We start from the raw sequence: 15,548 nt of genomic DNA on the forward strand, positions 1-15,548 counted from the left end.
TTAAGTTAAATACTAAACAACAAAAATGTACATATACACATATATATAAATTCCATGCAGGAATGTATTCCCATGCCTCCCTCAAGGACCTCTCCAAATTCCCAAAACAGGAATGGGGTGTTACTTTGGGTAACTGAATTGGTTGTGCCACTTATGCCAGCCTTGGAATGTCCAGTTTATACCCACACACAGTAGAAAAATAAAATATCAATTGCGTAGGGAAAAGGACACCGCTTTCCAGTGTGTGTGTATAAATATATATTAGAGTGGTGTCATCATGCGAATATATATACTCGCATGACACCAGTGCTCAATATCCACCTCGGACCGACACACCGTGTGCTCAGCGCATTATAAAAGGCTTAAACTAGGTTAACTGTAAACAAAACAAAAACAACTTACCATTCACTGTGGAAATGGTACCAACCAGAAAACAAACTACAAAGAGTGGTATGGAGAACGCGAAACGAATTTGGGTCTTCATTGTGGCTTCTTTCACTCTCTCTTTGAACTCTTGGGACAAAAACACAGCTGCTCCGTGTGGTGTTGCTGCGTTGGTTGGCGAGATTGAAAGATAGGCGGTGTCAGAGTGAGAGCGTGTGTATCTCTGCTTTCATCCAATTAAATTATGTTTCATAATTGTAAGCCCTCCCTGGGGGTGTGATTTGAAAAACGGTTTAAAGTAAATATAGCACCGTGAAAAGGCTTGGGGTGTAACTGTCAGAGTAGTGATGCGTTATTGATACATAATTATGTATCGTATAAAAAACTGTTCAGATTGGAAGTAAGGTATGATAAAAAATAAAATGTTCAGTTAGGAAGTAAGGTATGATCAACTGCCATTTTTTTTTTTTTTACCAGCCAGGGATTTGGTGGAATGATATTTCCCTTCACACATTATAATGGCATGGAATAGTATGGAATGGGAATAGCATGGAACGGAACAGACAGTGATGGAAAAAGTACCCAAATGTCATACTTGAGTAAAAGTAAAGGCTCCTTAATTGAAATGACTCACGTAAAAGTGAAAGTCATCCAGTAAAATACTACTTGAGTAAAGGTTTAAAACCAAGTATTTAGTTTAAAACACACTTAAGTATCAAAAGTAAATGTAATTGGTCAAATATACTTAAGCATCAAAAGTAAAAGTATAAAAAAATTCAGATTCATTATATTAAGCAAACCTGAGGGCACCATTGTCTTGCTTATTTCATTTGTGGCTAGCTAGGGGCACACTCCAAAAATCAGACATAATTTACAATGAAGCATTTGTGTTCATTTAGCCCACCAGATCAGAGGCAGCAGGGATAACCAGCGATGTTCTCTTGATAAGTGTGTGAATTGGACCCCTTTGCTGTCCTGCTAAGCATTTGAAAAGTGCTTTTGGGTGTCTCTGAAAACGTATGGAGTTAAAAGTACATTATTTTCTTTAGGAATGGAGTGAAGTACAAAGCAGTACAAATACAAAGCAGTACTTGAAAGTAGTTTTACTTAGTTACTTTACACCACTGGGAACAGAACACAATGGAATGGATGGAACAGGAGATCAGATCAAATCATAACAGAACAGAATAATATAGAAAGAAATAGAATATAATAGAAATAGATACTTGATTGTCCATTTGGTTAGAACTGAATAAATCTTGAGTGCCAATCAATTAAAGGTGAAAACATTGTCATTATAAAAAATAAACAATGTTTATGTAATGCTCGTCGAATGTGTTTTGTAGCTGATAAACCAGGTGTGGTTGCAAACCAACTTTTGACTAAAATGTGGCTTATAGGCCTCCCGAGTGGCGCAGTGGTCTAAGGTGCTGCATCGCAGTGCTAGCTGTGCCACTAGAGATTCTGGGTTTGAGTCCAGGCTCTGTTGCAGCCGGCCCCGACCGGGAGGCCAATGGAGCGGCGCACAATTGGCCCAGCGTTGTCCGGGTTAGGGGAGGGTTTGGCCGGCAGGGATATCCTTGTCTCATCGCGCACTACATTTACATTTAAGTCATTTAGCAGACGCTCTTATCCAGAGCGACTTACAAACACTAGAGACTCCTGTGGTGGGCTGGGCGCAGTGCATGCTGATACGGTCGCCAGGTGTACGGTGTTTCCTCTTACACATTGGTGGCTTCTGGGTTGGATGGGCATTGTGTCAAGAAGCAGTGCGGCTTGGTTGGGTTGTGTTTCGGAGGATGCATGGCTCTCAACCTTTGTCTGTACAGGAGTTGCAGCGGTGAGACAAGACTGTAACTACTACCAATTGGATACCATGAAATTGGGGAGAAAAAAGGGGTGAAAATACAAACAAAAAAAGTGGCTTATAACATTACCTCCATATATACACTACAATATTGTTGAAAGACCATGTTGTTTTCCAAGATTTAGTCTGAGATGTTTACTTTTGCAGAATCTGTGGATAATTGTTTTAATCTCTTGTGAGGGAGTGCTAGAGAAGTCATACCAACCAACCAGAAAGCAGAAATTGTCATTTGTGGTGGGTCTAACTAACTACTCTACACACACACATACACATACACATACACACACACTATAAGACTGAGTGTGGGTGTTATTCAGGCTGAGATCCATCCGTGGGGTCAGAGGTGATTTGTGTGTTGATAGAGTAAGTGGGTGTAAGTAACCTGAACTCAATATGTTCTCTCTCTGTTCTTATTATTTTGTGTGTGTACATTATTAACGGTAAATGTAACATTTTGAGATCCAATCTTTACTAGAAAACATGTTTGAGATACGTGAGCCAGCCAGCACATAACGTTCTGAGACTTATATGTTTCTTAAAGCTTTGGATAGTGCGATTGTCCTATGATTATTTTGCATACAACCTTCCCACAACGTTCTGGGAATTGTGCAAGCTACCCAGGTAGCACATAACACTCTGAGAACCATATTTTTCTCAGGTTGGAATTTCAGTACTTCTGCATATAGTTTCCGTCAGGTTTCCTCATGGTTTTATTTAAAGCAATGTTCTCAAATTGTTCCGAGAACTTTAAGAAACAACATTCTTCTGTGGGAATTTCAGTACTTCAGCATAACATTTTCTGCAGGTTTCTTCATGGTTCTATTTAAAATCATTTTCTCAGAACATTCAGAGAAGAGAATATATATATTTTTTTTACCTTTATTTAACTAGGCAAGTCAGTTAAGAACAATTCTTATTTTCATTGACGGCCTAGGAACAGTGGGTTATCTGCCTTGTTCAGGGGCAGAAAACAGTTTTTTACTTTGTCAGCTCGGGGATTCAATCTCGCAACCTTTCGGTTACTAGTCCAACGCTCTAACCACTAGGCTACTTGCCGCCCCAGGGGTAAGCCAATGGGTAATGATTAATGGGTAAGCAAATTAATTTCCTATCTGTGCTTGGAGTTCAAAACAGTTAACCCAAACTAAGATAGCAGTGTTATTAAAAGTCGTATTAAAACATATTCTCAGAATGTTATTTAATTACCTTCAAATAACCTATCATTTTCATTCTCAGAACATTAATAAAACCTCCCAGGAAACTTTCAGGGAACCATAATAAAACGTTCTCAGAACCTCCATGCAACCTAAAAATGAACTTTCCAAGAACAGGCAAAATTTTCCCTTCTCAGAACATTTAAAAAACATTCTGTTTTACCGGTCAGGAAACTTATGGCTTTGTTCCCAGAACCAATGGGAAACCAAAAATGTACTTTCTCACAACTTCCAAGGAACTAAATGTGCTAGCTGGGAAGAGTCCATATCAGCTGTAGGACTCTCTGATATACTCATTCTAAAAAATAACCAATGGTAATAACCAATAACCCACCATCTCTATTAATAGAATTGCTAAGTACATTTTGATTGACTGACACATACATTACATTCCCTGACACCACATTGACTGACATCACCATTTACTGTAACCTAGTAACTGGTAGAGTTCTGATCTAAAAATAGATTTCTCAAAATATTACCATTGTGGAAGGGATTTGGTGCATTTTCCAGTACAATGCTCTCCAGTAAAGCACTTTGAAGACCCCTTATAATAACTTCAAACATGTATTCCTGATCTCTCCTGTAGTAGGCCTATGATATGAACGCTCCATATGCTCCTCAATAGCATTAGATTAGCATCAGTTCATGGAGAGGGTCAGCATGCTTACTGCATGGGGAATCTGTAATGACTCCTGTTTCTAACTGATACCGAGAAACAACAGAGGTTTTCAGATGTAATTTTCAGATGAGATAATTTTACAGATGTAGGATCTTAATTTGATCCCTCTTTTGTTGCTGAGAATTTTCCTGTAAAGCAAAAAATATCCATTCATTATAATTCACATAATAATTCACATTTCCTGTTGCTGCAGGATTATGTTCCTTCTGTATCAAACATAATAATTCACATTTATTCACAATTCACATTATGGAACCCCGGGAGGGCCAAGATAACAGAGGTGTCTGGTTATATATCTGTCATAGCTTACTGGACATATTGTTATACTGAAGTTCACTACTGACACAAACTATTCTACTCTATTCTATTCTATTCTGATCTGTTCTATTATATTATATCTGAGCTGTAAAATATAGGCTTTCCGTTGTGTATCAGTTGTGTATCAGTAACAATTAAATAGTCTATTTTTCCAGCCTATTATTCAGTGAGAGGGGTCCACAGTTTGAATGCATGAGAACCACACCAAGGTATTTCCTACCCTGTGACTAAGCCATGTGGCTTTGAAACCTTGTCAAAAGTCATTGTTGTATGCACAGAACCATAGAAAGTGAATGGGTAGCAATTTCATGGCACATTGTGTATAGTTGGCTTGGATAAGTCAATCAGTCTACTTCAAACAAATAGTCAGGTATGGTGTGAGTCATCACAAAAGTTCCCTATGATGTTCACCTCTTGTCTAAAGGGGCTTTTCCTCATGACTTACCTCTCCAGTATCAGGCCTCTCCAAGGGGCTTAATCAGAAACGGACTGGCCATAGGGCGGTTCTGGCAAATGCCAGATTGACTGGTTCATCTTTAGCCCAGAGGGTTGGTCTAAAGTTGGTAGTAATTTTAGTGCAGAATTGCCATTATTTAGCTAATAATGGTGGCCTCAAGGGAAGAGAATTGTGGGAGCCTTGAGGGAAAAATGAGGGCGGTGTGCTAGAAATTCCCAGGAGGATTTGGGTTTAATTGGTTCATTTAAAAAACAAATCTATGATAATCACTGATTCCTTGGTCCAGATTATTATTGGTGGGTTAAATGAATGAGAAGTTAATCTTTATTGTAATGTTTGAGTTAATAATCCTGAGTCAATATTGGAAATGTCGATTTTGGATACATTTTTCATTTGATTTCAATGTACACAAAAACAGTATAGTTGTTGCTCATGTCATTAGGCTTTGTATTGTATTTCCTGTATTTCCTATCTAGGTGAAACCTTTAGTCTTTTTCAGACCCCTGATGTGTGCAGAGAATAAATAATCATTTGTTTTGCAATATTTCACACATTTTGTATTCATTATACAAATATATTTAAATTAAGATACAGCTTTTCTCAATATTAAGGACATTTCTAAGTTTATGTACTTTTATTTGGTGCAGGAAATTGTCCTCATTCTCATAAGCAATGGTTGAATTCTCACATTGAGTGAATAGTCCACTTTAGTAAATGCCAATGTCGCCACCCAGTGGCCAAATTGTATTGATTAAAAACAATCAACTTCACTGATAACAACTTGATACTGAAATGAAAATAATCCATTCGTCAAACCCTGAGATTCAAATAACTGACAAACAAACAGCCTACTGATTCACTGTATTATTTGGCCTACTTATACAACGGCTGGGTCTAACCCTGGATGCTGATTGGTTAAAATCGCATTCCAGCCGGTGTCTATTCCACAAGTTAACACCGGCTAAAGCTATGACGCTGAAATACCTATTTACTCTGTCGCATCTCACTGCACAATCCACTGTCTCATCAGCCCAGCAGACAATTTATGAACTTGATCTCCACTATAAAAAGCATGTAGACATTATCGCCCATTTCATTTAGACTAGCATTTGGTTTTCAACAGCGGAGATTTGTATAAACCTTGCTGCAGACAGCTTTTCTCAGCCAGTCGAAATCATGAATCAACTGGCATGATTTTGATGGAAATATACAAAGAAATGTCAATAGAAAACAGGTAAAACGAAACGAAATGCAGATAGTTTGCAGTCTTTCCAGCTTCGGTTTGAAGTGATTGTGTTAGCTGTGTTGTTGACTAGATGACGAGAGAGCACATTTTCAATGCCAGGCGAAATCACGCCTCATTAGCGTTATGGATGAGTGCAAATAAATGTCACTAGAACACAGTTTAAACAAATGCAAATGCGGCTACTTTGCTGTTATTCTGGCTGCACTGTTTGACGTGACTGTAAATTAGCCGTAGTTGGCTAGCTACAGTAGTAAGCAAGGGATAAGAACGTTGCCAGCTAGAATGGAAATGGAACATTTAGAACCAACGACTGGGAACAGAACAAAAGGACTTAAGGGATTGGGTCGCGTCTCTGGCAACCTAACAGATAGAACGAACGACCAGCCGGCTTGGGTAACAACCTTAGCTTTGTGTCGGGACTATACAGTGCATTCAGAAAGTATTCAAACCCCTTGACATTTTCCACATTTTGTTACGTTACAGCATTACTCTAAAATTTATTACATGACCTTTTTCCAGCATCAATCTACACACAGTACCCCATAATGACAAAGCGACTACAGGTTGTTAATTGTTTTTGCAAATGTATTAAAAAAAGAACTGAAATACCTTATTTACATAGAGTACCAGTCAAAAGTTTGGACACACCTACTCATTCAAGTGTTTTTCTTTATTTTGACTATTTTCTACATTGTAGAATAATAGTGAAGACATCAAAACTATGAAATAACACATATGGAATCATGCAGTAACCAAAAAAGTGTTAAACATATTTTAGATTCTTCAAAGTAGCCACCCTTTGCCTTGAGAGCTTTGCACATGCTTGATATTCTCTCAACCAGCTTCACCTGGAATAGTTTTCCAACAGTCTTGAAGGAGTTCCCACATATGCTTAGCACTTGATGGCTGCTTTTCCTTCACTCTGCAGTCCAACTCATCCCAAACCATCTCAATTGGGTTGAGGTGGGGTGATTGTGGATGCCAGGTCATCTGATGCAGCATTCCATCACTCTCCTTTTTGGTCAAATAGCCCTTACACAGCCTGAATGTGGGTTGGGTCATTGTCCTGTTGAAAAACAAATGATAGTCCCACTAAGCGCAAACCAGATGGGATGGCATATCGCTGCAGAATGCTATGGTAGCCATGCTGGTTAAGTGTGTCTTGAATTATAAATAAATCACAGACAGGGTCAGCAGCAAAGCACCCCCACACCATCACACTTCCTCCTCCATGCTTCACGTGAGAACCACACATGCAGAGATCATCCGTTCACCTACTCTGCATCTCACAAAGACTTGACGGTCGGAACCAAAAAACTCAGATTTGGACTCATCAGACCAAAGAACAGATTTCCACTGGTCTAATATCCATTGCTCATGTTTCTTGGCCCAAGCAAGTCTCTTCTTATTATTGGTGTCCTTTAGTAGTGGTTTCTTTGCAACAATTCAACCATGGTGGCATGATTTATGCAGTCTCCTCGGGAACAGTCAATGTTGAGATGTGTCTGTTACTTGAATTCTGTGAAGCATTTATTTGGGATGAAATTTCTGAGGCTGGTAACTCTAATAAACCTATCCTCTGCAGAAGCATACAGCTCTTTTCCATAAAATATATGTTCAAACAAGTTTCATTGGAAAGGCAAATAAAGCGCCGTGCTAGTAAGACACAGAATACAACTCATTACTCCACGTTCTCAAGCCACTTTGCTTCTGTTTTGAGCCGACTTCGCCGTCGCCTAAAACGGGGCACCGAAATTCCCCCAACATGTGACGTCGCGGTAACTGAGCTCCAATAAAAATAGCTATATGTAAATCACCTCTTCTTCAGTAGGAAGTCGGGCTGCAGTTGCTAGGTTCTCGCGTGTTTCAACTCTGTTCAGCTGTTGTAAACAGTCCGTGGCTACACGGAGCAGCTGTGCAATGTGCACAGAGAGCAAAACAGCTCGTATGCATTAATGCAAGGACACTGATTCGGACGAAAGCTCGGAAATATCTTCGAGGTAAAAATGGTATGTTGTGCATGGTTGCTAACCAGCTGACTTGCTGGCCTTTTTTACAGAAACAATTGCTACTGCGTGTGTGCTGAAATTAGGGAGTCGGTTGACAGAGGGCAGTCTACTTTTTCTGTATGTATCACTGTATCAAAAGTGGGTAACATTTATCTATTCTATTCTAGATTGTAAGCGTAGAATGAGTTGTCTCGCGCAAATTCAACTCTAACACAAACATTAACTGTCAGACTTCACTGCTAAATAATAACGTCCGAATGATTTGGAATTCCTACAATGATACTGTTTTATAATGTAATTTGTATCTACATAAAGTCAAACAGATTAGACTTTTGCATTCAACAATATGCTGACAGTTTGCTATTTGGTGACTTTTTGTTCCTCTTTTCCAGCGCTGCCAGATTCTGAAATGCATGTCCAGGAGGTGACTGAGTATCATTAGTTAGTGAACAGAGGCAAGGTGGGCAAAAATGTTTGACACTGTCTGACCGACTTCGTTTCTTTCTGCTGTTTGTAGACTTCAAATCAGTCTTATTGTGGTCATATTTGATCTCATTATTCTTATCACGCCCTAATTTACATGATGTATCAATGCTATGACTGCGTGTGACTCTGTATATGCCCTCTGCACCAGTGGCGGTTCTAGACCATTTCAACTGGGGGGGCCAAGCTGGGGCCAGTTGTACTGTTAGAGGGGCCAGTTACATTAGACGTTATTGTTGTCATATCGTTTTCTTCACTGCATTAACAGGCATTAGCAGGCAAAAGACCATGTGCCGCGTTGCCAATGTCTAATAACGGATGTAAAACGATAGCAAAAATGTGTTATGTAAAAATTATTTCATACTCCACATTTAGGGGGGCCACAAGGGGGTCCAAAATTGTTGTCACAGGGGCACTGCCCCCCCCCCCCCCCCCAGAACCGCTAGTACTCTGCACCTGTGTGCCATTTGTTGCTGATGTGATCATATGTTAATTGTGCCTAGACATAAGTCCTCTCTGTCAACCATGAGTGCACTCGTGGAGCCAGGCGATGTCCACACCATTGCCCCCGAGATGCCAGCCATGTTTGATGGCGTGAAGCTGGCTGCCGTAGCAACGGTGCTCTATTTCCTGGTGCGCTGTCTGAATCTGAAGAGTCCCACGGCCCCGCCTGACATCACCTATCGGGACACGCCCCTCAATCGCTATCTGCTCAAGTCCTGCCCCATCCTGACCGAAGAGTGAGTACTGAAACCTACCCAGCAGATACATTTACATTTACGTCATTTAGCAGACGCTCTTATCCAGAGCGACTTAGGATGCCATTTGGGACACAGCCACTATCACCTATAGAGCCCTGGTCAAAAGTAATAAACTATATAGGAAATGGGGTGCCATTTGGAATGCAAACCGTGTCCACTGTTCCCATGCACCGGCGCACACATAGGCCTACTTGAGAGCAAGCACACACACTTGTAAGTGAAATAGCAGTAATGCCATGCATTTCTTCCTGGAACATGTTATGTTGTTGTGACTATGGTATCAAATTCCAGAGCAGACTGGTACATGCCACACACAGACAGTCACAAGCTCATACTCATAAACCCACATGTACAGTAGCTACAGGACATAGTATCCCATTTTCATAAACATCCTTAATCGTTCCTTTCCCCCCCCGAGTCGTGATCACTTTCAACCCAGTCGCGATAGTGCCCTTCTCACAGTACCTCCCTGCTAGACCAGTCCTCAACACTCCCTGCATCAGTCAATGGCTGTCCAGCCAATCGCGATGCCCTGTGTGTGGGTATAGGAGGTGTCCTATTAACACTGTATTATTTTACAGCCACATCGCAATTACATAACATCTACACTATTGACCACACTGCAGACTTAGCATTGCTAAATTACACTGTCTTTACGTGGATAAAGTGAATTATTTTAAAAAGATAAACTCTCTAACTAAAGGATATAGGCAGCTGTTTTTCATTGAGGCATATTTGCTTTAAAATGTAAATGGCTTCCATGAGATATGAAGATGTTAATGTCTTGCTACCAGTGATATCTAATTGATCCTACAGGCCAAAGCCTGGTCACAGAGTGGGGTTACTTAAAACGGTTGTGTTTCTTTGCATGAGGTGGAAAGACCATGCCAGAGGCACAGCTAGGATCCAGAGTTACTTGCAAATTAGATTACATTTTTTTGTTATACCTCTTTTTCTTCCTAATTTCGTGGTATCCAATTGCCTCATCGCTGCAACTTCCGTACAGACTCGGGAGAGGCGAAGGTCGAGAGCCGTGCGTCCCCCCGAAACCTAACCAAGCCGCACTGCTTCTTGACACAATGCCCGCTTTAACCCGGAAGCCAGCCACACCAATGTGTCGGACGAAACACCGTACACCTAGCGACCGTATCAGCGTGCACTGCGCCCGGCCCGCCACAGGAGTCGCTAGTGCGCGATGGGATAAGGACATCCCTGCCGGCCAAACCCTCCCCTAACCCGGACGACACTGCGCCAATTGTGCGCCGCCCCATGAGTCTCCCGGTCGCGGCCAGCTGTGACAGAGCCTCGACTCGAACCCAGAATCTCTAGTGGCACAGCTAGCACTACGATGCAGTGCCTTAGACCACTGCACTACTTGGGAGGCCCGCAAATTAGATGTTTATACATGCAATAACATGTTAACTTCATGCTAGAGTTTGTGTGTGCTTTTGCATGTGATTCCATGCACGTGTGTGTGTGTGGAGTGTACCAGTTCACACTGGGATTTCAAACCATTCTCACAACACAAAATGTTCCACAAGGCACTGACATTACTGCTCTTACATCACTTTGGCTCTCACACATCCACTCTTGCCTGTTTGTGTATTCACACAGGTACGAACCGCCGCTGCTGTGGGGGAAGAGTGGACACCTCCAGACGGCCCTGTATGGGAAGATGGGTCGTGTCAGCTCCCCAAACCCCTGTGGGGTGCGCAAGTACCTCCTCATGCAGGATGGGGCCACTGCCACCTTTGACCTCTTCGAGTCGCTGGGGGACCACCGCACTGGAGGTGAGATATTCGCTCCAGGGTGAATATTCCCCTAGGTGCAGAACTAGGCTCAGCTTCCCCTGCACCAATCCTAACCTTAACCTTTAGTGAGGAAATGCAAAAATGACCCAAGATCAGCGTCTCGGCTGGGGCAGCTTCACCCTACTCCGAGATATTCAGTGTCATGTACTGTACCACGTCATGTACAGACCTGGGTTTAAGTACTAAACTCAGCAAAAAAAAGAAACGTCAATTTTTCAGGACTCTTTGTCTTTCAAAGATAATTCGTAAAAATCCAAATAACTTCACAGATCTTCATTGTAAAGGGTTTAGACACTGTTTCCCATGCGTGTTCAATGAACCATAAACAATTAATGAACATGCACCTGTGGAACGGTCTTTAAGACACTAACAGCTTACAGACGGTAGGCAATTAAGGTCACAGTTATGACAACTTAGGACACTAAAGAGGCCTTTCTACTGACTCTGAAAAACACCAAAAGAAAGATGCCCAGGGTCCCTGCTCATCTGCGTGTACGTGCCTTAGGCATGCTGCAAGGAGGCATGAGGACTGCAGATGTGGCCAGGGCAATAAATTGCAATGTTCGTACTGTGAGACGCCTAAGACAGCGCTACAGGGAGACAGGACGGCAGTGGCAGACCACGTGTAACAACCCTGCACAGGATCCGAACATCACACCTGTGGGACAGGTACAGGATGGCAACAACAACTTCCTGAGTTACACCAGGAACGCACAATCCCTCCATCAGTGCTCAGACTGTCCGCAATAGGCTGAGAGAGGCTGGACTGATGGCTTGTAGGCCTGTTGTAAGGCAGGTCCTCACCAGACATCACCGGCAACAACGTCGCCTATGGGCACAAACCCACCATCGCTGGACCAGACAGGACTGGCAAAAAGTGCTCTTCACTGACGAGTCGCGGTTTTGTCTCAACAGGGGGGATGGTCAGATTCGCGTTTATCGTCGAAGGAATCAGCGTTACACCGAGGCCTGTACTCTGGAGCGAGATCGATTTGGAGGTGGAGGGTCCGTCATGGTCTGGGGAGGTGTGTCACAGCAGCATCGGACTGAGTTTGTTGTCATTGCAGGCAATCTCAACGCTGTGCGTTACAGGAAAGACATCCTCCTCCCTCATGTGTGGTACCCATCCTGCAGGCTCATCCTGACATGACCCTCCAGCATGACAATGCCACCAGCCATACTGCTCGTTCTGTGCATGATTTCCTGCAAGACAGGAATGTCAGTGTTCTGCCATGGCCAGCAACGAGCCTGGATCTCAATCCCATTGAGCACGTCTGGGACCTGTTGGATCGGAGGGTGAGGGCTAGGGCCATTCCCCACCAGAAATGTCAGGGAACTTGCAGGTGCCTTGGTGGAAGAGTGGGGTAACATCTCACAGCAGGAACTGGCAAATCTGGTGCAGTCAATGAAGAGGAGATGCACTGCAGTACTCAATGCAGCTGGTGGCCACACCAGATACTGTTACTGTTATTTTAACCCCCCTTTGTTCAGGGAAACATTATTCCATTTCTGTTAGTCACATGTCTGTGGAACTTGTTCAGTTTATGTCTCAGTTGTTGAATCTTATGTTCATACAAATATTTACACATGTTAAGTTTGCTGAAAATAAACACAGTTGACAGTGAGAGGACGTTTCTTTTTTTTCTGAGTTTATTTGAAATCTTTCAAATACTTGTAGTGTTTGCTTGAATATTAATAACTTTATTTATAGAGCACTTTCCAATAACAGGTTAACAAAGTGCTTCACATCAAGTGCATAAGTGGGTTTTCAGGGGGGATTTAAAGAGGAACTTAATCTGCAAGCCTGATCTCTTCTGGCAGACCATTCCAAAGACCATTCCATTCTAGGGACCCTAATGGCAAATGCCAGGTCTCCTTTGCTTTTCAACTTAGACATTTGGAATGGTCAACAGTGCTTTACCAGGGAATCTCGGGCTGCGTTTTGGCTCGTAGGGAGAGAAGGTCTGCAATGTAAGTTGGGGCTAAACCAATCCTAGCCTTAAACGTGATCCTATCTATTCTAAAGGTGACTTGTAGATGGGTGGGGTTTGCACTTGTGCAATTATTGTGTTGGTTCAATTATGCCAGACGAGCTCAATCAAGCCCAGCTAAAGTATTTTAAATGATTTCAGATAGTATAAGATCCCAGGTCTGGTCATGTGCCACATGCCATGTACTGTATCTGTGATTGGGCATGACTCAGCCTATTGGTTAGGGTTACAAAAACAGCTGTGCTGGGGTCAATACTGTCCGCATCCCTTCAAGTCCTCAGTGTAGTGGCACTTCAAAATGAGGTTTAATGCAACAGGGCTGTGACTAGTGTGCATTATTTAAACATTTGGAGGTAATTCATCAAATGGAATTGGCTTTGGTTGGTGTCCACTCTTTATCTTGAATAATGTATGTCAAGGGAACACTTTTTTTATATATATATATATATTTATTTATTTATTTCTCAAGTAATGTTTGGGCACATGCCCTAGGGTATCTAATTGGGATTGAGACCATTAGCAAGATTGTGCCCCTGAGGAAAGAGTAGCACACACCCTTTATCTGTGCAGTGACTCCCTGGTAGGCTTGGATGGTATACTATGAATACCGGGGTATTTTGAAATATAGACGGTATGATTTCTCAAATAGTAATAATCGCTTCAGCCATGCATTTGGTTTGTTAGCTAAGTGGCTAGCCTGCAAGATCAAGCTTCTTGGTTACTGCAGAGGCCATCAATCCCCTCCCGGATCAAGATTCTTGGGGCCTCATTTATAAACTGTAAGTACACGATATACACCCCCCCCCAATGTGTGCTCACCAATTTTCACACAAAAATCGAACTTGATGAGAATGTGCTCACTTCCTCGCAAACTTTAGGCCATGTGCTAGCACTTTGCTAGTGGTTGAAATATTGTATTGCAAGCTGGGAAGTATTTAGTGCAAATGCGGATATGTTGAAAAGCTTATTCATACAAAAAACAGGAACACATATTAACTAGAATGCAGCCGTTTGCCATCAGTGAGGAGCAAAAATCTTTTAATAAAAAAAAAAATCTAAAATATAGACATTTCCATATTTTTCCTATTTTGTTTTCAAAAGTTGCATAAAAAAATCCTCACCGTTTCTGGCCGTGATGGATTCATATTTCCAAAGTAGCCATACAAAAAATGACCATGCGCAGCTCTCATTTAATTGGACCTAGTAGTCTAGTAAATAGACAGGCTAAATGTATTTCATGTTTTTGCAACGCTATTTATAATATTCAGTTGAATTTAACAGGTGAACAGTCTATTTTACATTGAAGTAGGCTGTAGCATACATAAGCCTACCTTAATGTAAAATAGAAACTGTTCACCTGTTAAATTCGACTGTGTATAATAAATAGCGCTGCCTATGGGATTATTGCATCCCTCCCCCCCAAAAAAAAAAAAAAGAGTAGCCTACCCTAGACATGTTTCAGAATTGGCGGACAGTCCATCATTTAGGTTGTGGGAAAAGTCAATGTAAAACATTGTTGTGCTGCTAGGTTCACAATAATTTGCCATTGTTTTCTCTTTCAGAGACTGACAGTCCTTTGCCAGATGCAGCATAAATTAATGCTAAAGATTAAAGCATTCTGCCAACTCGGTAAATAGACTGGCAGCTTGTGTAAAATATTTCACAGTATTGGTGAGCGATAGGAGTGCGACACCATTGCCTATTTCATCTCAGGGTCTATACCAAGGCAGGACATAGAAACCCAATCTATTGATAAACTACATTTTGAAGGACGGGGAAGGACTACCGGGACTGGTCTAATGCAAATTAAAATGTTCTGTTGCAAAATGTTTTTAAAGCATGTTCCACTGTGTGCACTAATGAACATTGTGTGCACTAATGACCCCTGTTGCACATAGAATAGCGTGCTTTTCGACCTAACACCTACCCACGGACTCCCCTTTCGCACCTGTGTGTTCACTGTGTTTTTACTCCACAGATGACATCACCATGGTGATCTGCCCGGGGATTGGAAACCACAGCGAGAAGCACTACATCCGCACTTTTGTGAATCACTCCCAGAGGCAGGGGTACAGGTGTGCTGTTCTCAACCATCTGGGGTCCCTGCCCAACATCGAGCTCACCTCGCCGCGCATGTTCACCTACGGTAAGACCGACAGGGCCAGGGCTCTGTTAAGTACGCGTATTGTTGTCCTTTTAATAATAAAACTGTCCATTTGTAGCTTGTTTTTGGTCACTGGTCAACAATTACCTGGAGCCAACTCTGCAGATAGCACTGCTGGGTGATTTGAAAAGTCATAGTCAATCGATCAAAAATATAATAAT

At 41.9% G+C, this 15,548-nt stretch overlaps 2 protein-coding genes across 4 annotated transcripts in view; one reads left to right on the forward strand and one right to left on the reverse strand.

Moving 5' to 3' along the window:
* The window catches only part of mfge8b (milk fat globule EGF and factor V/VIII domain containing b), a 52,875-nt gene extending 52,299 nt beyond the window's left edge, over window positions 1-576 (reverse strand). For both annotated transcript variants that reach the window (XM_014124725.2, XM_014124724.2), the window contains exon 1: window positions 403-576. In XM_014124725.2, coding sequence (XP_013980200.1) covers window positions 403-484 — 82 coding nt within the window. In that variant the 5' untranslated portion in view covers window positions 485-576. The remainder of the gene's footprint in view (window positions 1-402) is intronic.
* A 7,389-nt stretch (window positions 577-7,965) lies between these two features.
* abhd2b (abhydrolase domain containing 2, acylglycerol lipase b) overlaps window positions 7,966-15,548 on the forward strand; it is a 17,868-nt gene continuing 10,285 nt past the window's right edge. The window contains exons 1-5 of one of the 2 annotated variants that reach the window (XM_014124721.2): window positions 7,966-8,177; window positions 8,570-8,637; window positions 9,164-9,400; window positions 11,036-11,211; window positions 15,202-15,369. In XM_014124721.2, coding sequence (XP_013980196.1) covers window positions 9,186-9,400; window positions 11,036-11,211; window positions 15,202-15,369 — 559 coding nt within the window. In that variant the 5' untranslated portion in view covers window positions 7,966-8,177; window positions 8,570-8,637; window positions 9,164-9,185. The remainder of the gene's footprint in view (window positions 8,178-8,569; window positions 8,638-9,163; window positions 9,401-11,035; window positions 11,212-15,201; window positions 15,370-15,548) is intronic. The other variant, XM_014124722.2, reaches the window with a different exon arrangement.

Source organism: Salmo salar, chromosome ssa10 (assembly GCF_905237065.1).
Source record: "Salmo salar chromosome ssa10, Ssal_v3.1, whole genome shotgun sequence".
Taxonomy (NCBI): Eukaryota; Metazoa; Chordata; class Actinopteri; order Salmoniformes; family Salmonidae; genus Salmo; species Salmo salar.